The 23,840-nt window shown below is 42.6% G+C and overlaps 1 protein-coding gene across 19 annotated transcripts in view; it reads left to right on the forward strand.

Moving 5' to 3' along the window:
* ERMARD (ER membrane associated RNA degradation) overlaps window positions 1–23,840 on the forward strand; it is a 30,283-nt gene that overhangs the window by 3,221 nt on the left and 3,222 nt on the right. For 2 of the 19 annotated variants that reach the window (XM_054493534.2, XM_063666902.1), the window contains exons 3-17: window positions 658–797; window positions 1,716–1,817; window positions 2,098–2,187; window positions 4,418–4,515; window positions 5,300–5,436; window positions 6,108–6,222; window positions 7,914–8,016; window positions 11,977–12,006; window positions 13,447–13,515; window positions 14,884–15,057; window positions 18,669–18,752; window positions 20,794–20,870; window positions 21,464–21,589; window positions 21,858–21,935; window positions 22,039–22,197. In XM_054493534.2, the coding sequence (XP_054349509.1) occupies window positions 658–797; window positions 1,716–1,817; window positions 2,098–2,187; window positions 4,418–4,515; window positions 5,300–5,436; window positions 6,108–6,222; window positions 7,914–8,016; window positions 11,977–12,006; window positions 13,447–13,515; window positions 14,884–15,057; window positions 18,669–18,752; window positions 20,794–20,870; window positions 21,464–21,589; window positions 21,858–21,935; window positions 22,039–22,197 (1,582 nt within the window). Of the gene's footprint in view, window positions 1–657; window positions 798–1,715; window positions 1,818–2,097; window positions 2,188–4,417; window positions 4,516–5,299; window positions 5,437–6,107; window positions 6,223–7,913; window positions 8,017–11,976; window positions 12,007–13,446; window positions 13,516–14,883; window positions 15,058–18,668; window positions 18,753–20,793; window positions 20,871–21,463; window positions 21,590–21,857; window positions 21,936–21,978; window positions 22,198–23,840 lie in introns of all 19 variants that reach the window. The other 17 variants (XM_054493536.2, XM_054493531.2, XM_054493538.2 and 14 more) reach the window with 12 other exon arrangements.

A 23,840-nucleotide genomic window follows, 5' to 3' on the forward strand; every position in this document is an offset into this window, starting at 1 on the left:
TAAATTATGATAAATTCATATAATGGAATATTATGCAGTGGTAGAAAAGAATGAGGAGGCTCATCTGATACAGAAGTCTCTGAGCTAAGTTGGAAAAAGAATAGGAGGGGCTTGTATTTGTATTTACCCTTTGGTATGTATTGATCATGAACCAAGTAGATGGTTAATCCCAAACTTATCAAAAAAATTAAAACAAAAACTTCGTATTATAAATATGTTTAAAACAATTCATTGCCATTAGAAATCTCAGTCTAATAACGTTAACTTAAAAAAATCAGGTTACAAAATTGTATATACAGCGTGAGCCTGGTTTAACTTAGAAAAAAAATCAGGTTACAAAATTATATATACAATGTGAGCCTGGTTTTCTGTATTCTTATGTACAGGTAAAGACATTGACAAAATAGTTTTCTCTTGTTTGAAACTTTTTGTATTTTCCAAATTCTCTGCTGATAGTATATTTTTCTTTCATAACCTGATAAGCATTATGTGATTTATTTCCAACAATATAAAAGTATATCATATGTTCAATGGTAAGCTAATTGTTGATTTTGTGGAAATTTTATAATTAAAGCATTTTTTTCTTTGATGATGTAGATATTTTATATCACGTGATATGGAGCTATGGTGCTGAAATTTGTTTTCTTATCCTTTAAGAGCAGGGTCTGGATTACTGGGGAAGCGTGAGGCTGCTGGGCCCTGTGTGTGAGGCTGTCCATTCACATTTCTTATCTCTGACCAAGGGGCAATTTGAAATTCGATATGCACCGTGGTTCCAGTGGACAAGTTTTCCAGAGGTTTGGCTTTTGAACAACCTTTAGAAATAAAAGACTGTGCAAATACTACTTAGAGGACTTACTATTTGCCAATTTTAAAGGGGCCTCCTTCATCCCCAGGCCTTCCAGCAGTGAAGTGTTAAGGGTTATAAGAGAACCCTGGGCTATTATGCAGGGTCTCCAAAGCCTGAGCTGAGAAACATGCCCCTTGGAACACAGGAAGGTTTTGAATTCATTATCACAGGATTAGGGGTTGGAGAGCTAACATTTGGCACATGGTGCTCATCCAAGGATAGAGGAAAAATTGACTACTCCAGAATAAGAGGCGTTGTGGAGAGGTATTGAGGTGTTCTAAGACAGCGGGGCCTGGAGACCAGAGCTGGGATACTTGGTTTGTTAATGGGGAACTGAAGGGAGTATGGGTAATTTGGGGCCTAACCCAAAATCTTGTTTTTGTTTGTTTTTTTGGTCAGTTTTTCTTCATTTTATTTGGCACACTAAATGACCCCAGTAAAGCATTAACTATAACAGATCTAATTCTGCTTTGAATTTGGAGTGAAGGAATCATCATGTCCCCCTTGTGCTAGCACTTTTAAGTGGCAGGATGAGTGCCTTGTGTGTATCTGTTTGAGGACTCAGCCAAATCAAAAGGAGAAACATGATGGAGGTCGAAATGCTTGACTTTTCCACTTAAATTATGCCAGATTTGTTGCTTTCAATAAACGTTTAAATAAAGAACCTTCAAGGAATTCTTTAGCTATTAAAATATTTTTATCGATTCTTTAGGCAATATAATTATACAGAAAATGTTTACTTATTCACTGAAAACTAAAATATGGCAGTTGAAATCTCTCAAGGTTTGAATTTCAACAAATAATACTATTACTTTGAGAAGTAGTTTCAGAGTGTACATCCTAATATGTGTTTTATTCTAAATAGTTATTTCCTGAAGTATTTGATGCCTTGGAAAGTCTACAATCTCCTGCTATTTCTCTTAGCTTAATGAAACTGACATCTTGTCTAGAACGAGCCTTGGGTGATGTAAGTGTGAGAACGCTTTCATTATTGGCCCATTAAATTGTCTGAATGAACATTAAACTATTTTACAGTTGTCCTCAGTTTTCTTGATTATTTTCCTATAAGATAAAATCATTTGGTACAAATTTTTAATATTTCCCTTTTGAATGATTGTGAAATCAAAGGATTGGTGTCTAAGTACTTTTCACCCTTCATTTGTACAAACAGTTGCTTCATGGATAATGTTTTTAATGTTTATTGGCTCATAATGCAACTGTTAACACAATTTTTGTTTGAATTTTAGGTATTTTTGCTGATTGGGAAGGAATGCCCCTTTCTTTTAAGAGATCTGCTTGCATCTGAGGAGCTTGCTCAAGTCTTCAGTCAGTCTGTGGTAAGCTTGTTCATGTAAACTCATGGTGTATATTAGTCCGTTTTCATGCTGCTGATAAAGACATACCCAAGACTAGGAAGAGAAAGAGATTTAATTGGACTTATGGTTTCACATGGCTGAGGAGGCCTCAGAATCATGGCGGGAGGAGAAAGGCATTTCTTACATGGCGGCAGCAAGGGAAAAATGAGGAAGAAGCAAAAGTGGAGACCCCTGATAAACCCATCAGATCTCGTGAGACTTATTCACTGTCACGAGAATAGCACGGGAAAGACCAGTCCCCATGATTCAGCTATCTCCCCCTGCATCCTTCCCACAACATGGGAGAATTCTGGAAGATACAATTCAAGTTGAGATTTGGGTGGGGACACAGCCAAACCATATCATGGAGTAAGTGCAAAACAACAATTCACATATGCTGAGCTTTTGTTCTTCCTAAACTGATGATGCTTTAGGGAAAAATTGTATCAGTGATTCAAGCATATTCTCCCTTCCCACCTTCCCTTTCAAAATTGCCTCTCCTCCAGCACATAGAAAGCTTTCCTATTCCGAGTGTGAATAACTCTGGGACACCACAGGGCCAATGTGAAGCATGTTGCCTCGATCAATTACATATTAATAACTAGTACTAAATCCAGAATACAACTTTAACCCTTTAAATGAGTGATAATACAGTTTTATTTGAAAATTTTAACGTGAAATTATGCCTTTTGCAACCATTTAAACTTACAGTGGAAAAAAAATTCAGATGTTAAATCATGCAGTTACATACTATATTAAAATCTCCTAAAGGGCACATGATCAAGAGACTTAAGACTAATGAATAACCTTAGGCAACTGAGTGAGGTAGGGTCAAGATGAAGAAACCCAGAAGAGCCTTGTGTGGAAGCTGTGCTTGCCAAGCCAGGGAGCTGCTAGATGATTTTTGGAGTAAAGAAATCTGTCTTCAGTGGAGCTTTTCCATTCTTTTCTGTGGATCTTTACTCCTTGTCCACTTAAAGATCATTTTCTTTTGTGGAGAGCATGGAATGAAGATAAAAAGTGCAAACCTCTTGTTACACTGAATTCTTAAACACATTTTGTTTCTTTGATCTGTTCTTTGGTACTTGCTTATACGTGATTGGCCTTCTGCCCACTGGTGGCCCCTTCAGCCGCCAGGTACTTTTACTTGGTCACTGGCATTTATACATCTGATTGACCAGATAGTGTGAACAATGAGTATTTCACAAATTATTGGTAGAGCAAAAAGATCTCCTGAAGTTGCATAGAAGAACTGCTTGTTAAATGTTCCTACATTCAGTAGAACTGCTCTTGATCATTTCCACCTCCTGGTTTTGGGTCTTCCCCCTGAGGGAAGTTCAGAATGCGTCCATATTCCCTTCTCAGCAGCCATCTTTCACATGCATGAAGACAGTGTTCACTTCCTTCTCGAGTCTTCTGGAGGCTCAACCATTCTTTCTCCTATGACATGAATTTAATGTCTCAAGTCTTCTGGATTCTCAACCGTTCTTTCTCCTATGACATGAATTCTTTTAGTCTTTGAACATCTTCCATTATGTTCTGAGTTTCTTCTAAGTATGGTGCCTCAAACCCAAAGCAGTTCTCTGTGCATGACATGATTGCAGTCCATTAAGTAGGACCCCTGGTTGGGTGTTTTCTTCACTCTGTAGATAGACGGTGGGGTGGATAAGTGATGGGCTTCACGTCAGACATCTGGGAAGTGGAGGCTCAAGCCTGGAGCCATGCTGCTCGGGCATCTGCCCTGCTGCCTCTGTTTAACCACACAGTTGCATGCTGCTTAATACAGTGAGTGATATGTTTCTGCTTATCATATCATTGTCTTTTTACATTTTATTTAGATATTATGCACATTTGAAGCACTTTATTTAAGCAGGATAACCTGGGTCAGATCTTATCCCCTATATTTATTTTGTAGCCTTTGAGACCTTGGTTTCACCTTTCCATGCTTGTATTTTTTTCACCTAGATGCTGGGGATAATAGTAATACCTTCCTCATAGGTTGTTCTTAGGATGAATGAGTTGATGTACACATATAAAATGTGTCTAGCACATATTAAACACGCAGTAAATGTTGGTTTTATTATTACTGCTATATACCAGCCAAAACTGTTGACTCTGTCAGTTAAAATGAAGAACACAAACGTTATCTTCATATTATGTTGGTTTATTCAATAATTCAATATAATTAACTATGTAATGATTTGCGGATTAGATGAATGTGCTAAAAGTCTTCGTTGGCTCTCCGTGTGGTCTCAACCTGCGTAATGTCTTATGGCATGGCTTTGCGTCACCTGAAGAAATTCCTCCAAAGTAAGTTGCAAGTGAAGAAATTTTCTTCCTTTTTTGGATCTACCAAAGAGTTTTTTAAATTTTGAATTTCATGAGAAGGAAATATATTTTGTGAAAGATGAGTAAGTTTTGAGATAGGATTTTGAAGCTAAAATTGAATATTACTGGTGTAGTCACCAGAGTGATGACTGGGTTATAATTTCAGTGACTTACACCCCAAAGGCAGTTCAGGGGTGACACCAGAAGGATGTTATGCCATTCACGACCTGGGTGGGTGGAAGACCCTGAGGTTTCATTAGGGTCTTCATCAGAGTTTCTGTGGTGCTGTTGTGCTGCCCAACGATTGCATAGTCTAATTCCTACATCTAGAGAATTTTGTGCAATTTTTTTTTTTTTTGAGATAGAGTGTCACTCTGTCACCCAGGCTGGTGTGCCATGGTACGTTCTCAGCTCACTGCAACCTCCTCCTCCTCCCAGGCTTAAGTGATCCTCCCGACTCAGCCTCCTGAGTAGCTGGGACTACAGGCACATGCCACTATGCCCACCTAACTTTTTTGTATGTTTTGTAGAGATAGGATTTCACCTTGTTGCCCAGACTGGTCTCAGACTCCTGAGCTCAACTGATCTGCCCGCCTCGGCCTCCCAAAATGCTGGGATTACAGGCATGAGCCACTGTGCTCAGCCAGTTTCAGGCAATTTAACGGCACTTTGCCTTCTTAATTTTAAATTTGTATTTTTCACAGTGAAGCTTTTTATAGGCATGATTGAGTACATTTTTGTAACAGATCTCTATGGTATTTCCTAGATACTGTTCAATGATGATACTGTTGACAGCAGGATTGGGTCAGTTACTGAAGAGTTACCTTCAAAACACTAAACTTACATTGGCACATCGCTCTTTCATAACTCTTGCAAACCTCGAGGATTTGATTGTTTTTCCTGGTAAGTACTATGTTTCACATTTCTTCCTTAATGTAGCTTTGCATAGATATTTGCAAAGTCAGTAAACGGCATTAAGAGGTGCACTCTTGAAGTGGGGTGAAGTAGTTGTTCTTCAGTAGTCGGATGGCTTTCAGAGTTGCTTGAAGAACCTCCTACATTTTACCACCCAAAGCCCTGCCTCCTCCCACCATGCCCTGGGGTTGTTGTGGGGGTCACGGGAGTTGCGACTGGGTGAATTGAGCTCTTTCTTCCTCATATGCACTGTGCGCAACAGTGGCCTCAGGCTGTTGTATTATGTACATTTTCTCCTCCTTTTACCTCTTGTATCTTTGTACTCATGATCATTATGCCAGAAATACTTGTAGTAGTATCAAGGGTCTTTTACACCTTCTGAAAATGTATTTTACTTCTCTTGGTCATTGTGCTCAGTTGGTCCACCCTGAACTGTTGCCTAAGTCACTGAAGAGACATCCATGCCCCACTTTCCAAGGGTCACCTGCACCTCGGGCCCTTGGTCAGGGCAATCCTACTCTCTAACAAGTCCCCTGCTACAGGGGTCATGGTTCAGCCACCTAAAGGGGTTGGCTCATTGGCATCACTCCCCCAGCGTGTTTCTGTCTTTTTTCAGTTGATCAGTATGATTGTGTTTAAAACTGTGTGTTATTTTACAGATGTTACTTATGAGGTGCTTTCAGTATTAGAAGAAGTGATGACGAAATCTGCTTTTATATTAAAAATCATGTTACCATATTGGGAAGTTGCACTGGTCAAGTTCAAGTCACACAGGTAACTAAAGGGTGCATGGCAGAGTGGTTTGCAGTGGTTGGAGGCCAGTCTTTCTTGATGCCCTTCACTTTTGATGCTTTTTGCTGTTGGAGTAGAAGTGAAGAGAACCTGGACTGACTTGAGCAGACCTGAAAATAAAACACCTTCATAGAGTTGCTTCAAGGACAGTCTGTGATTATATCTTAAACATTGCCTTTTGGTGCAGTTGATAGAATTATTTTTCAGGATCCACTTTTTAATATTTTCTGGAATTCTTAGAATGAGTGAAACATGTTCAGAATCATGAAACATAGATAAGCCAGCTTCGTCCTTACACTCTGTTTCTGTTTCCTGAGGAGCAAACACATGTATGGTCGCCACCAGAAGGTCTGGTGAGCTGGTCTTTAGTTCCTTAAAGGATATTACCCTAATTCATTCATTTTTATGCCTTGAGAACCCACTGAAGTCCTGGGATGTGCGTTTTTGTTTTTTTCTTTTTGAGACTGGGTCTCACCCTGTCCTCCAGGCTGAAGTGCATTGGAGCCACCTCGGCTAACTGCAGCCTTGAACTCCTGGGCTCAAGCAGTCCTCCCACCTCAGCCTCCTGAGTAGATAGGACTGTAAGTGTGCACTACTGTGCCTGGCTAATTTTTGTACTTTTTCTAGAGATGAGGTCTCAGTCCATTCCCCAGGCTGGTCTTGAGCTCCTGGGCTCAAGTGATCCTCCTGACTCAGCCTCCCAAAGTGCTGAGATTACAGGAGTGAGCCACTGCGCCCAGCCTTAGTATTTTCTAGAAGCAATGAAATGAGTTAGACAGTCCTTTGAGGACATTGTATTCTGTAGAAGCTACTAAAAATGGTTCATCAAACATTAAAACACTGGAAAATGTTTTTAAAATCACTAGTTAATGAAACTTTGGTTCTATGTGTGAGTGGGTTTTTTTTGTTTTGTTTTGTTTTGTTTTTTGTTTTGTTTTGTTTTTTGAGACAGAGTCTCACTGTGTCACCCTGGCTGGAGTGCAGTGGTGTGATCTCAGCTCACTATATCCTCTGCCTCCTACGTTCAAGCGATTCTTGTGCCTCAGCCTCCTAAGTATCAGGGACTATAGGCATGCACCACCACGCCTGGCTGATTTTTGTATTTTTAGTAGAGATGGGGTTTCATCACGTTGGTCAGACTGGTCTCAAAGTCTTAGCCTCATGTGATCTGCCTGCCTCAGCCTCCCAAAGTGCTAGGCTTACAGGCTTGAGCCACTGCGCCCAGCTGGTCCTGTTTTGCTTCTCACATTATCAAGTATTATCATTTCTCTTTGCCTTTGATATCTAGACTGTAGCAGTTATTGTGATGTTGGTGTCAATATTGTTTTTGTTTTTTGCTTGTTTTTTACTTAGAGAGTCTTACTCTGTCACTCAAGCTAGAGTGTAGTAGCACAGTTATAGCTCACTGCAGCCTTGAACTCCTGGGTTCAAGCAATCCTCCCGCCTCAGCCTCCTGAGTAGCTAGGACTACAGGCAGTGCCACCGCACTCTGCTAATTTCTAATTTTTTTGTAGAGATGGGGTTTCCCAGGCTGATCTTGAACTCCTGGCCTCAAGTGACCCTCCCACCTTGGCTTCCCAAAATGCTGGGATTATAGGCATGAGCCACTGCACCTGGCCTCATATTTATTTTTGAAACATGGAGTTTTACCTATTTTCCCTTCAATTTCATAGGTTTGCTGACTGCGCCATATTGTTGCTGACACAACTAGAGACTGGACTTAGGAATGTTTTTGCCACACTTAACAGATGTCCAAAAAGACTCCTGACTGCTGAGGTAAGCTTGTTTTTATTATTGATTGTGATCATTGTTGCTGTATTAACAGTTTTCTGTTACCAATTAAAAGTTTTTAAAAATGTTATTCTGTTTCACATTAAAATGATTTTTTAGCTAAGAACTGTGGAAGGCCTCACTATCATTTTTATAGGATTTATATTTATGTTATTTATGATTGTTTTTGATATTTCTGTAATATTTCCAAACAGTCTTTAAAACTTAATGATACCATGAACGTAGTAGGCACTGATTCTCTCTCTAGCTGTGTCGATGGTGTGTCACTGTAACCGCATGAGATGGCTGCGGTCTAGCCAGGAGACTGAGGCGACCTGTGGTTGATCCTGACCTTGGGAAACCAATCAAAACCTTCTGAGCTTGAGTTTCTCTATCTTACTCATGGAAGATGTAGGATTTGGAGGTGACTTGGTGTGGTGCCAGCCCTGCAGCAGGTCATGGAAGCCTTTGTCTCAGTTTCTTGAGCCCCTCCATGTGTGTACACACGCACGTACACACAGCTGTCTCAGAGTTCCACATTGACCCCCGGTTGCCCTGTCTGAGGCAAGCGTCTCTGAGTTTCCAGCCTACCTCCTCTGGCTCCTAGAATTTCTCATTTCTGCTCCTTTTTGGTAGTTATAAGATCCTGCTGCTTAGTGACAGAGATCTCGAAATAATATGGCTGCAGTGACTGAAATAGGATAGAAGTGCATTTCTGCCTTTCCCAAATGTGAGTAGCTCCCACTGAGATTGCAGCACCCCCATCATCAGTACTCAGACCCCTCTGTGTCATCTTCCAGTGATGAGGACCAGGCCTTTCTCATGAAGACTGCTTCTTCCTGGCTCCAGCCGGCTGTGTCAGCCATCACATCTGCTTTCCAGCCAGCAGGAAGAGCAAAGATTGGTGCATGCCCCTCTCTAAGGACACTTCCTGGAGGTAGCACAGGCCTTGGGCCAGAGCTTAGTCGCACTTGCTGCCAGGCAGGCATGGAAGCGTTCCTGGGTGGCCAAGTGCCCAGCTTCCCACGGGACGATCTGTTGTGGAGGGAGGGCAGGCGCAGCCACGCCACACCTCGGATTCTCGTCTCCTTCTCTAGCTTGGCTTTTGCTTTTCGCCCCTCTTTGTAGGCATTCCTCAATGCTCTGCTGTCAACCCCATCCTCTGTTTCCTCTCCCTGGGAGATCTCATACAATTCTATGCCTTACATTTTCATCTCTAGGAGAACAACAATTAGAAAATACTTTGAACCCAATGAAAATGAAACCCAACACATGCGAAGTTTTGGACCCAGCGAAAGCAGTGCTGCAAGGGCAGCTTACGGCCCCAGAGCCGGGCTCCCCAGTGTTGCTTCTCACTGACCCCCATCTGATCTCTGCAGTTAGATCTGCTCATGTTCGCTGAATATCTTCATGTGAGTTTTCCTCAGCACCTCACATTTATCTTATTTCAGAAAGGCATTGTTTCCCACAGATTTGTCCTCTGACGCTCCCTCTGTCATCTCAGCCTCACCAGCTGCAGACTCCAGCAGCGTCTCGTGTTTCCCCCACACCTCCCATGTCTACTCAGTGGCCAGCATGGCTGGTGGTTTCCACCCAGCTGACCTTGTGCTCTTCCTGTCCAAACTGAGAAGCCCCCCGCCTGGCTCCTCGGCCCACCCGAGCTCATCTCACGATTCTTCCTTCTTCTCGAATTTCATTCTCACAGTCCTGCTGATTCTTTTTTTTAGGTTTTTTTTTTTTTTTTTTTTTTTTTTTGAGGCAGGGTCTCGCTCTGTCACCCAGGCTGGAGTGTGGTGGTGCAATCATAGCTCAATGCAGCCTCAATCCCTGGGCTCAAGCGATCCTCCCACCTCAGCCCCCCAAGTAACTGGGACCACAGGTATGTGCTACTACATCTGGCTCATTTTTACATTTTTTTTTTCCCTCGTAGAGACGGGGTCTTGCTGTGTTGACCAGGCTGATCTTGAACTCCTGGGCATAAGTCATCCTTCTGCCTCGGCCTTCCAAAGTTCTGGGATTACAGGTGTGAGCCACCATACCTGGCCCCACTGATTATTTTCTAAACTGATATTCTTACATTATTTATGGTTGTTTTTCATTTGTTTAACCTCCTCGATGATGTCCTGCTGCCTGCCAGATGGAGTTCATCCTCTTCACGTGGCAACAAGGCCTCGGGTTGTAACCCTGCTCTCCTCTTTGGTGTGTTCCCTGTTTGGGTACCTCAGTGAAATTTAGGCTTCTTGTCAGCTCCAGAACTTGCTTCTCTTTCCTCTTACTTTGTTCCTCACCCCCAGATTTTCCGCTCCAGGTCAGGGGCTGTGGCCATAAGAGCAACCTTCCAGAGGCTCATCTACTCCAAGGTGGAGGCTGCTTTTCTCTGTGTTCTGTTTCTGTCTCATCTTGGAGGCAGTCCTGCGTTGCCTTACTCATGTGCATTTCTGCAGCGGTCTCTGCAGGTTCTCTGAGGCAGGCCTACCTGTTGCTGTCGCCTGCTGCCCATGTCCAGTGCCTTCCATGTAGGCCACTCAGCACGGTGTGGAGCGAAGCTTCAGGAAAGAGCTGGGCCCCACCCATTAGAGCCCTTGCTTCATGATACCTGCATGGGGATCGGCTGCATGGTGGCACGCTCCATCACTGTAGGGCCATGCGGTGCAAATAAATTTGGATATTTACTTGTCATTTGACTTCATAAATAAATAACATGGCTGTTTCCACAGAGGATATAATCTATCAAAGAATATATTATTAGCCCAGGCTTTTATCCAGAATAAACAGGATCAGTTTTTAAGGCAGTTATATATATGAAGATATTTTATAAAACTTAATAAGACTCTGCAGATGCTGTTACTATTTACTGATTACTTTTGTGTCATGAGGTTTCTTCAGGACCAGTGGAAGACATGAATATGAGTGAGATTTTCTGACTTCAGAAGCTTATTTATCACGGGAGAGTGAAAAGGCATTTATACTAACTCTGTAAAACAAAGTAGAAGCTAATGTGTGTAGTTGATGGAGGTAAATGAAAAATTCCGCTTTTTGGAGAAAGTGGGAATATGTGGTAGACATTGGATATTTAGAACTCAGGGAATTTTAGGGCTAGCAATACAGATTTGAGAGCTAAAGATAACAGATTTTAGAGTCATCTGTGTAGTAATGTTGAAGAATATTGGCAATATGAAATTTAAAATAGGTTATTAAACATTTATTATTAAACATTAATAAATCAAAAAACATTTATTGAGAGCTAGCTTACACAAAATCCTGATTTCATCACATCACACTGCATGGCCCTACAGTGATGGAGCGTGCCACCGTGCAGCCGATCCCTATGCTGTCAAATCTCACTGAAGTGATTTTGTCACGCTGTCTGTCAAATCTCACTGAAGTCCCCAAAAGCCTTTTGAGATAGACATTCTTAACTTCTCCTTTTGCAGAGAAAACCTGCATCTGTGGAGTTCAGTCGGTTGCCTGTAGGTTTCATGTCTGGAAAATGTTGAAGTTGGGATCAGAACTCAGGACAGCCCATGTCTGTAGGCCGCACTGATGATGCTGAGAAGCAGCATGCATGAAATAAAATACAAACAGACAAGGCTATTCATTGGAGAAGATAGGAAGCTGTGCTCCCTTGTGCACAAATACCGGTCGTCAGGAGAAGTATTCTGTTGTATGAGCAGCGATTTGTGAGGGCCTGGGATCGTACATTTTAGAGATGACTAGGCTAAAGCTCTGTTGAGAGCAGTGTCCTAATGTGGCTTCATGGCCAGCTGTGCTGTGTTTTTGCGTCTTTTGTAATGTGTTTATTTTGTCAGTGACATTCCTCTCATAGTGTTTCTAGATGAATGTTTGTTTTAACAAAAAACTTTGGGATGTGTGGCCATGTACCAGAATTTTTTCTTATTTTGCATAGTGTTACTGTATTTGTATTTTGCTTTAATTGTTTATTTTCATTTCTTTCCTTTTCTGAAGTCAACAGCTCTTTATACCACCTTTGATGAAGTAAGTAAGTAAACTTGTAAGGTAACTTGAAACAAACAGAACACTGTCTTCTTTTAAACTACAAATTAAAACACAAAATTAAAGATCAGCCATAAATCATATACTTACAGGAAAATGTCCATAGTAATATAAACCAAAAAAAGCTTATAATTGATATTTCCGGTTAATTTTGGGGCTCAATATTACCAATCTAGCTCCCAAAGCTATACAAAGCTCAAAATTGGAAAATACCAAGGGATCTAACATGATTAGCTATAATTATTTAGAGGCTTGCATTTTAGATTGAGGGGTGACATCTTTTTTGTACAAGAAATATTCCCCAACTACTGTTATGAGTGTGTAGTATATATTGATTCATTTAATCTGCATATTGGGGGTGTGAATAGTAAAAAAGATCACAGTTGAAAATGCCTTTTATCACCCATAGAGCGTAGAGGCATTTGTGTGTGTAACCCCGGCTAGCATTCATGTGCACCTAAAGTGTGACAGCCTATGGGAAACCAAGGGAAGGGTCACCTGTAGAAGTCTGGACATTCGGTTTTGCCTTTAAGACAACTATTAGATTCCTAAGTGAGTGTGTGGTGGGTAAGTTAAAAATGTGCCTGTTTACTTGCAGAGCTTCTTCCATTAGGTGAATAATCTGCTGTTATTTTAATGTGTAAGACCGTTGGTAATGTGAGGAATTGATTAGATAGTGCAGCCCAATCTCTACAGGATCAGATCTGTGGGATTGGTTGGGGTGGTTGCGCAAAGTCCATGGTGAGTTAAGAAATGACTTTGGAAGTGACTCTAATGTGTACACAAACAACACACATGCATATACCACATATGAACACATACCTCCATGCTGCATATACACACACAGGCATACACACACTCTAATGTGTACACAAACACACATGCACACACCACACATACATACACACACACATGAACACATACCTCCATGCCACATATACACACACAGGCATACACATACTCTAATGTGTACACAACACACATGCACACACCACACACGAACACATACATCCATGCCACATATACATACACAGGCATACACACCCCCACAACACATATGCAGGCACATATACTACACACACACATACACACACACACACAGGCACAGTTGCATATAAACACACAAATGTACACACCCCCACACCACATATGCATATACACATATACACACCACACATATTCACAGTCACATACACAAACACACATGTGTATACAATTAATAATATATTCTTAAAGTGATTCTGTTGGTTAAGAAAGTATTTCCTGAACACCTGTTTCCTGAATTTTAAAGACTGTCCATTTACTTTGCTTAGACCTTAAATAACAAGTTAGGCTAAAAGTACTATATCCATCAACTCTGAAAGTTCTGTATGTTTATGTATGGGGACCAGTTAATCAATGTATTTATTTTTGATGTTTTAGATATTGGCAAAACACTTGAATGATGGTAAAATCAATCAGCTTCCTCTTTTCCTTGGAGAGCCTGCTATGGTAAGTATTAGGTATTTTCCAGGCTAATATCTTTGTATTTATGGATGTCATCAGCACTTCTCTAAAATTAAATTAATTTTGGCTTGTGGTTTGCTCAAGAAAAATACTTCTGAAACATGGCTGTGCTGTCTCAGCTTCAGCCACCAATCAGCTGATGTTTGCCAAGCTGTCACTCCTTAAATGTGTTTTTTAAAGGCCTGATGATTTAGCTGCCCTGTCCCTAAGCAAAATTTGAATTTGTTTTTTACATGTATTTGTGCCGTAGAACGGACATATATTTGTGCCTTGTTAAATGCAACAGTTAGGCCGGGTGTGGTGGCTCACGCCTGTAATCCTCGCACTTTGGGAGGCCAAGGCGGGCAGATCACAAGGTCAAGAGTTCAAGACCAGTCTGGTCAATATGTGGAAACCCTGTCTCTACTAAAAATGCAAAAATTAGCTGGGTGCAGTGGTGGGCACCCACCTACTCCTGAGTCCCAGCTACTCAGGAGGCTGAGGTGAGGAAAATGGCTTGAACGCAGGAGGCAGAGGTTGCAGTGAGCTGAGATCCTGCCACTGCACTCCAGCCTAGGCAACAGAGCGAGAATCCATCTGAAAATAAAAGCAACAGTCAAATATGAGTAATAAGATTGAGTATTGGATGAAAAAAGAATCATTAATTGTTTAAGGCCATCTATCCATTTTTTTATATTTTATGAAGATATTTCAGTGACTAATTTGGACTACAATAGGTATTTGACATTTATTCCTTCTAACAGTCAGGCGACCTAGAATCATGCTCTTGTTCTGTGACTTTAGACTCTGTGCTCTGTGGACATCCATTTTTGCCATCAAAAAATAAGACAATTGAACTAGTTTAATGTTCTTTCCACCTTGAGTCTCTGTGACGCTTCTGACCATTGGCGGTTTGCCAAGGGCAGCAGTTTTCTGACCTCTTTTCCCTATAACCTGTGGGAGAGGCCTTGGATTTGTGTCGTAAGAAGCAACAGGCTTTCGAAGGTGAAAGAGCAGATGAGAAAGTGCAGGGACTGTGCTCACACAAGAAATAGCCATGATTTCTTTTATTGCCTTCGAAAAGCTCGTTTGCAAATGTTCACACTCAGTTCCCTTCCTTGGAGGAAGGTGAAAACAAGAAAGACTGGAATTTGATGAGACTCCAGTACCACCTGGGCAGCTCTGCCTTCCCCACAGCCTCTCTGGCTCCCTGGTCTGTCCTGTGGGTGTAGGAGAAGAGCTCTCCCCAGCAGAGTCCCACCCAGGGCTTCAGAGGACTTGATGGGTGCACTCTTTCCTTCTATTCAGCAACACCAGGCATGTCTGTCTGCTGCGGATACTAACAAAATATTTTCTCTTTTTAATTTCTGAAAGGAATTTCTCTGGGATTTCCTGAACCATCAGGAGGGTCCCCGCATAAGAGATCATTTAAGCCATGGGGAGATCAACTTACATGAATTTTCAAAAGAAACAACTAATCAGTTGCTTGCATTTTCTGTTGTACTGTTACTCAGATTCGTTGATGAAGGTCTGCTATCAGTTTTTAAGGTAATTTATAGGGAAGAAAATCATTAATTAGATTAACTCATTCAGCTATGAAAGAATATAGTTTATTTTTCAAATGTAATTAACTATTAATCATCTTTTAATATATCTGAGTTACAGTATCTTCCATGAGAAAAAAAAAGTGATTGGATTACATGTATGTTTACATTCTCTGTCACAGATCAATCAATATTAATCTCAGCTAAAATAATTTAACTCGTTTCTTAAAAACACATTTGCTTTTGTATGTAACAGCAGCTAAGTATTGAAAACGAAAGAACAAATTATAAAACAGGATTAACCAAATATTAGGAAATTTTTACAGATATTTGCTAAATTGATGGGGTAGGATATTTGCATCATCAATAAACCAAGTCTTTTATTTCAAAGTAAATAATTTAGGATAGAACATTTGTTATTGATATTTTAATCTTTTTTTCAGATTATACATGTGACAGTTATTTTAAAAATTGTGTAAATGTTCAAACAAAAATTACTAGAAATAGAAAAATTAATGTGAAAAGTAACAGCCCTCAGGAATTCCATCTCTCAGAAATAACTACTGTTAATAATTTGGTGGTGTTGCTACCACATTTTTGCTATGAGTATACCAAAGTGAGTTCATAGGAAGATACGTTATGTTTTATAGCTAGCATTTTTCATTAACTGTGTTTTTGGCATTTTTGTTCTGCCTTATTCTTTTTGTCAGCTGTTTGATATTCCATTTTATCAACATGTTATTATTTACCTAAGCAGTCCATCATTGATGAATGAGTTGTAATATTCCCTGATGTAGAAAATTCCTAATTATTATGCTGAAATGAACATCTTTGTTCATTTGGGCACTTACGTAAATACTCTTAAAAAGTAAAGTTCTAAGACAAAATATATCAATAAGGTTTTTTAAAATTTTATTATTATTATTATTATTTTTTATGAGACAGGGTCTCGCTCTGTCACCCAGGCTGGAGCGCAGTGGTGCAGTCATGGCTCATGGCAGCCACAGCCTCCGGGGCTCAAGCCATCCTCTTACCTCAGCCTCTTGAGTAGCTGGGACCATAGGCACGAGCCACCATATCCAGCCAAGATTATGTTTTTATTTTCATTTCTTTTTTTATGTTTACTAGATGTTTATAATTCCTTTATTAATTGCCTGTTAATGTATTTTCTCCATTTATTTCAGTTTTATTTTTCCCATTGGATCATTAGCCTTGTTTGTGTACATATTGCTTTGTTATTTGTTCATAGATTTTGATTTTTTTTTTCTCTTTGTTTTCACATTTGGAGTCACTCCAAAAAGAATCTTTGCTTTTCAAAATTAAAAATATATGTATACATTTTATCTGATACTTCTATTTTTTCTTTTTTCTTTTCTTTTTTTTTTTTTTTTTTTGAGACAGAGTCTTGCTGTGTCGCTAGGCCGGAGTGCAGTGGCGTGATCTCAGCTCACTGCAACCTCTGCCTCCCGGGTTCAAGCAGTTCTCTGCCTCAGCCTCCCGAGTAGCTAGGATTACAGGTGCCCGTCACCATGCCCGGCTAATTTTTTGTATTTTTAGTAGAGACGGGGTTTCATCATGTTGGCCAGACTGGTCTTGAACTCCTGACCTTGTGATCCACCCGCCTTGGCCTCCCAAAGTGCTGGGATTACAGGCATGAGCCGCCGTGCCCTGCCTATTTTTTCTTTATTTTCCATTTACGTCTTTTGATCCAACTGGAATTTATTTCATCTTGGGAGTAAGGTACAGAATCTAGCTTTACTTTTAAAAAAAATTAATAGTTATTATTCTGTGTAAACTTGGACAAACATACAACCCAAAAAACAAATAAGAATGAGCACCTCATGGATTGAGTTAGGGATAATTGACATTTTTCACAATATTGAAGCTTATTCAGGGACACAGTGTCTCCCCATCTTCATTCCTCAAGTCCTCCCATGTACGCGGCACCTCCAGCCTCCTAGGTGGCTGCTCAGGCTGGAAGCCTTAGATTCCTCTCTTCTCTTCATACTCAGTCTTTGGAACAGGTCTTAGAAATATGTTCCACAGTCCAGGCGCAGTGGCTCACGCCTGTAGTCTTAGCGCTTTGGGAGGCCGAGGCAGGCGGATCACCTGAGGTCAGAAGTTCAAGACAAGCCTGGTCAACATGGTGAAACCCCGTCTCTAATAAAAATACAAAAATTAACCGGGCCTGGTGGCGGGTGCCTGTAGTCCTGAGAATAGCTTGAACACAGAAGGCACATATTGCAGTGAGCCGAGATTGTGCCACTGCACTCCAGCCTGAATGACAGAGCAAAACTCCGTCTCAAAAAAATAAAAAAACAGAAAAAACAAAAAAAGAAATATGTTCCACATCTGCTACTCCCTGTCCCTCCTGTGCCACCACCTGGCCACGCCGCCTTGGCCCCTCCCTGGAGTGTTGCTGGCACTGACTGGTCTGCCCACCGACTTCTGCGAGCCCTTCACCTTGTCATACATAGCAGCCAGACTGATCCTTTTACCAACATGTCTTCCATCTCCTCGGAAGCCCTCGGGTGGGTTCACATCTTGGAACAGAAGCCAGGTGCTCTTCAGTGGCATATATACGCTGCGTGTGTGTCTGCCCTGCGGGGATGTCACCCATGCAGGCACATGCGTGTGCCTCCCGTGTTCCGCCCAGCACACTCCCTAGTGCACTCCAGGCTCTCACACACCTGAGTGACGGGAAGCCCGGCACATTTCTTCTGTAGTTAACATCTAGCTACTTGAGTTGTTTGTTTTGTGCTTTTAAGAATTGTAGGTAGTGGGCCGGGCGCAGTGGCTCACGCCTGTAATCCCAGCACTTTGGGAGGCCAAGGCAGATGGGTCACCTGAGGTCAGGAGTTCGAGACCAGCATGGCCAAACATGGTGAAACCCCGTCTCTACTAAAAATACAAAAAAATTAGCCAGGTGGTGGGCGCCTGTAATCCCAGCTACTCAGGAGGCTGAGGCAGGAGAATCGCTTGAACCTGGGAGGCGGAGGTTGCAGTGAGCCGCCAAGATCGCACCAGTGCACTCCAGCCTGGGCAAAAAAAGTGAGACTCTGTCTCAAAAAAAAAAAAAAAAAAAAAGAATTGTAGGTAGTTACAGATTTTTTAATTTGTCAGCTATCAATTCACTGACTTTGTTTCTCGTAGGTTTTAGTTGGCTGACTTGGATTTTTAAGTTATGTGGTTATATCAGCTGCAAATAATGTAATTTTTATGCTTTTTAAAATATGTATATGCTTAGCAATTAAATGTTTATGCGATCCTTTTTTTAGTTGTATTCATTTTTAGTGTTTAAGTAACTATTTCCTAGTTACATTTCCAATTGTTTGGAATCTTTTTTTTCGTATTCATCTCCAGTTTTGTGCACAGAGGGTGGGTGTGGCATTTGTAATCTATTATTGTTAATGGCCTCCATTTAAAATCATTTTATTGGCTGTCATTTGCCTGCCGTGTCAAACCTATTTTAATGAAGCATTTGCTTTTCTAGCTGCATAAAATTATTTGAAGAAAGATAATGAGAAATGGGGACTCTAAGTGGCCTGCAGTTCAATAGAAGAAAGCTAAAAGCCCACCCAAATATGATAGTAACCACTATTTTCTCTACACTAGGAAAAAGCAGCAGTAGAATTGTTGATTAGTCTTGCAGAAGGCTATAGTTCTCGCTGTCATCCAGTTTTTCAGCTTAAAAAACAGGTATGCCAAATGCAGGGTGCTGGGACGGGTGTGTACGTCTCTGAAACCACCTGTCTTTTGCAGAGATGCTGGAAGGGTGCAGTTTGCATGCTGAGTCAGACTTTGAGTTGGGCAGATCCAGCTTTCTAACCAGTGTGGGGCCTGCTGTGGCGCTGGCCTGGTCACTCAGTCTTCCGAGCCTCAAGTTCCGTGTCTAGCAGTTGAAAGTAATGCAGTGCTGACGGCACTGAGGTTTTTAGTGTTAAATGGATGAGCACTGGGAAGTGGTTTTGCTGAGTCCCTTGGCAGGCTGTTATTGCTGTCAGCAGTAACGCAGAGCTAGGAGCAGTTTTTATTTGTCAGTGGTGAGTAACGTCAGTTTTTCTTCTACACGGACTAGCTTTTGTTAACTTACTGAGACAAACAATTTTTTAAGCATTTCTGCCAGGAGGCTCCAATTTGGAAATCAGCTAAGGTGCTTTATTCTACATACGGGAGGATACAAGGGTAGTGCAAGGGGTTGAAAGAGACAGTCTCCAAGAATATAAGCATCATGAGAGTTGCACAGGTGAAAATTCATAAATGAGATTACCTCTAAAAGGAAGCTGTAAAATCAACACACGGCGGGTCAGGAGAGATATGCAAAGGCATTTTAAAGAAACGGTGCCTTGAGGCTGGGCGCAGTGGCTCATGCCTGTAATCCCAGCACTTTGGGAGGCCAAGGCGGGCAGATCACAAGGTCAGGAGATCGAGACCATCCTGGCTGACACAGTGAAACCCCGTCTCTACTAAAAATACAAAAATTAGCCAGGCGTGGTGGTGGGCGCCTGTAGTCCCAGCTGCTCGGGAGGCTGAGGCAGGAGAATGGTGTGAACCCGGGAGGCGGAGCTTGCAGTGAGCCGAGATCGCGACACTGCACTCCATCCAGCCTGGGCGACAGAGCCAGACTCCATCTCAAAAAAAAAAAAAAGAAGAAGAAGAAGAAGAAATGGTGCCTTGAGAAGTCTGAGGCCTCCTTGAGACTGCCTTAAGGAAAATACTGTCAGAAGGGGGTTGTCAGCAGTGAAGTTGGGAAAACAGCCTCCTGGAGGTGTGGCTTGGAGGCAGAGCATTGGGCTGTGCTGGTCAGATGCCATTCCCCGTTGGTGCTGTGGACCAGCTTTGCCAGTGGGGATGCCATGCTTTCCAAGAGCAAGCCCTTACGAAGGTGGAGGTGGACAGGTAGGGAGGAGGGAAGATTTAGGAAGGAAGAGGAGCTTCAAGAAGCAGCCTTTGTCTTCCAACCAGAGCTGCTGAGGCTCCAGGCCATCCTCTCCTGTGCCCCATGGTGGCTATTTTGGGTACTTACCACTTCCTGTCCCCCTCCTGGCGTCTCACAGGTATTCAGGCAGCTTTGCATCCTGGACTTCGGTTATTCCTGCTGTTGAGACCACCCACACTCAGTAGTGTCAGCAGCCACCGTTTTACTTGCTCATACGCTAGTGGGTTAGAAATGGGGAGCATCTGCTGAGGGATCTGTCTTGTGGCCTGGCCTGGGTGTTGACGGCTGTGGTTCCCCAGGGCTTCATGGGTATCCCATCTGAGAAGGCTAGAAGTTGGCCAGAGGCTTCATGGGGGTCCTGCAGGGACAGTCCCAAGGTGACAGCTGCTGCACCTCGAGTATGGCCTGAACTGGAGAGGCACCTGTGCCTCTGACATGGCTTTGGATGCTGCGCAGCATCTTCACACCTGCTGTGTTCTGTTGGTTCCAGGCCAGTCGCCAGAGCTCTTGCAGATTTGGTGGGGGCCTCCCTCTCAACGGCAGGTGTCAAAAGAACCTGTGGACATGGTCATAGCCACCCCAGACGTTCACTCCCTACCAATCCACTGGTAGTTTCCGCAGCCTTCCCCCATCTGAATGTACTGAAGAACTGACACCCACCATGTGGTTTTAAAATGTTTAGAATTTGTAATAATTTTATAGATACGTATTTTCTAGAGAGTGATGTAACATCCATAAAAACACAGATTTTCTAGGAAGTTACCGTGAAATCTACAAAAGCAATAAAACATTTCCTCCCAGGTGCTGAGCTGTGAGGAGAGCATCAGGGTTTGGGCTCTGCTGCCTTTCCCCGAAGAACTCACTCGGGAAGCAGTCAGGTGCGTGGCATCCTGGGGCCTGGCTGACCTCAAGCTTGTCTGGTACTATTAGTTTCAGCAGCATTTCTTCTTTTACGAGGCTGTTGGAAGATAAAAGGGGAAGGAGGAATTTCTGGGCCTTGGTGGCTGATGCAGGCTGTGGGGAGCTGGAAGTGTTGCTGAATGCGATCTTCCAACTGGCATGGGGCCCTGGTGGAGACTGAACATGGAACGAGAGGCAGGTTTTGTGGGTAGACAATGGCGTTCATGAGAAATACCCTGAGTAGATAGGAAGAAAGATGGGTCTGAAGCTCAGAAGAGAAGTAGGGATGGAGACATAAATTCTGGAATCGTAGACAACAGCAGACATTCTTGTTCAGCAGGAAGAATACGCAGGTGGTTCATCGTCTCGTCATCGTTGGACTTTGCTTTTGGCATATGGCATCGTTTGTTTCTCCGCTGTGTTGTGATGGTGGCTTTTTCCATTTTATATCTGAGGAAAGTGAGATTCACAGTCAGGTTGCTGCTCAGTGAATCATTAAACATTATTGTGCATAGGCACTAATGTGAGCATTTTAATTGTCACGTATCTTTAAATATTTTCTATTTTTCAGATTAGAAGATAATTCTGAAACAAATGGCTGCCACTCTTTAATTACAAAAATGACAGATGAGCTGTATCACCATATGCCTGAGAATCATTGTGTGTTAAAGGACTTGGATCATCTTCCTACTGAGACGTAAGTTCCAGGACATCCTGACAACTGTTGAAAAATTGATTCAGCAGATTAGCATAGGAAACTTAGCATTTTCTATGTTTTAGATTTCATAAACTTGGTAGTAGTCTTAGAATCCCACTGTTACTGCTCCAAGAGTAATTATGAGATCAGTTTTGACAATCTCTGTGCAAGCTTGGCACATCTGATGAGGCTGTGAATGCCACATTCTGTTTGCCACAATTCAGTGTGTTTAGTTAACACTTGCCGCGTGTCACGGTTGTCCCTGCAGACCAACCAGCGATACGCCGCTAGCCCTGGCTCCCAGAAAGCTGCAGCCTTGCAGGTGCAGAAGGAGAGTGAGGCGCAGGTGAGGATCACGATGCCTGCTCCAAGTCTGGCTCTGTTTGCAGGTGGCCCCAGCTGCTCCGTGAGCTCTGCAGCACACCTGTTCCCACCCTGTTCTGCCCCAGGATTGTGCTGGAGGTGCTGGTTGTGCTCCGAAGCATCGGCAAACAGTGCCACCGTGTGTCCAGCCAGGTCACCGTTGCCTCAGAGCTGAGACACAGGCAGTGGGTGGAAAGGACGCTGCGGTCTCGCCAGCGGCAGAACTACCTGCGTATGTGGAGTAGGTGCGCGCTCACTTTCCTGTTTTGGAGGGGCACTGTGGGGCAGGGAGTTGTCACAGATGCAGTTCTAGTCCTCACTTTCAGACACACACAGTAGCCCCTCACTGAACCCCATCGACAGGTGTTGATATACTTGGAGTCCACAATTGAGTGTGAACCCAAAGTATCTGAGACAGGTCTCAATCCATTTAGAAAGTTTACTTTCCCAGGGTTAAGGACGTGCTGTGACAGCCTCAGGAGGCCCTGACGGCATGTACCCCAGGTACTTGGGGCGAAGTTTGCTTTTACACATTTTAAGGAGACATAAGACATCAGTCAGCAGGTGTAAGGTGTACATTGGTTCCATCTGGAAGGCGGGAAAACACAAAGGTGGGGGCCTTCCAGGTTATAGGTAGACAAGAGACGAAGGATTGCATTGTTTTGAGTCTTTGATGAGCCTTTCGGTGAATACACAATTTACTTGTGAGTGGGGGTAGAGGAATAGTCACACCTTAGTGTGGCTCGGTGAAGCTGCATTTTACGTAGGGCAGAGGAAGCAATCATATAGGCATTTGTCTCAGGTGAGCTGAGGGATGACTTCCTGTCCCACACCTGGGAAGATCAGCGAGCAACTACATTGCTAGGGTGAAATTCAGCAGAACTCTTTCAGGGTAAAGATCTTGAGGCCCATGAGGAATTTCCTTGTGGACAAATTATGAGGGAGGTCTGTATGTAGCTTTTTTCTCTTTGTAGCCACCTTATTTAAGAATAAAATGGGAGACAGGTTTGCCTGAGGCAGTTACCAGCTTGACTTTTCCCTTTGGCTTAGTGAGTTTGGGGTCCTGAGATTTATTTTCCTTTCATGATAGAAACAAAAGTTAAGTTCCCACAGCATGTTTCTGATCATACAAATATTACCAAGCTTCTAAATGAGGACCCAAAACACTTATAATCTTAAACATTGAGGTACATATGAGCTCTATGGACATTTAAGAAAGATGAATTAAAAACAACTGAGATAACCACTCAGTGTTTGGTGAGGCGGTGAGTGACAACAGTCCAGGTGGTGGTTAAATGAGGCAATAATGTTTGCAGAGTGAGACCTCCCCAGGCCCACCCCCTTTCCCCCCACCCACAGCTCCAGCACCAACAGGAACAAACGTGTGGGTCACTGAGCACTTTTGTATCTGTCACTTACTATCGAGCACTTGTATGATTATTATAGACTTTACAAGTTCTTATAATTTGTATTCATTCATTCATTCGTTTTCCAACCTGCTTATTCCAGTTCAGGGTCAGGGTTGTGGGTGGCTGGAGCCTATCCCGGCCGCTCTGGGTACAAGGCAGGACCCACCCTGGATAGGACGCGTTTCCGTCACAGGGCGAGTCACACACCCACACTCACTCTGGGACCATGGAGATGCGCCAGTTCACCTAACGTGCACAGCTCTGGGATGTGGAGGAGACTGGGGGACAGGAGAAAACCCATGCCGAACCCATGCCTAATGTGCTTCTCCACACGGACAGTGGCCCTCCTGGGGCATCCGTTTCTTTTCTCACTGATGTTGTGACGAAACAATGTTGAATGAAATGATGTTATTTGAGGACTTCCTATGCTGATTTTCATAGAAAGTTATAGTACATACTATTTTAAATATTGTTTGTAA

This window comes from Pongo pygmaeus, chromosome 5 (genome assembly GCF_028885625.2).
Source record: "Pongo pygmaeus isolate AG05252 chromosome 5, NHGRI_mPonPyg2-v2.0_pri, whole genome shotgun sequence".
In the NCBI taxonomy this organism is placed as follows: domain Eukaryota; kingdom Metazoa; phylum Chordata; class Mammalia; order Primates; family Hominidae; genus Pongo; species Pongo pygmaeus.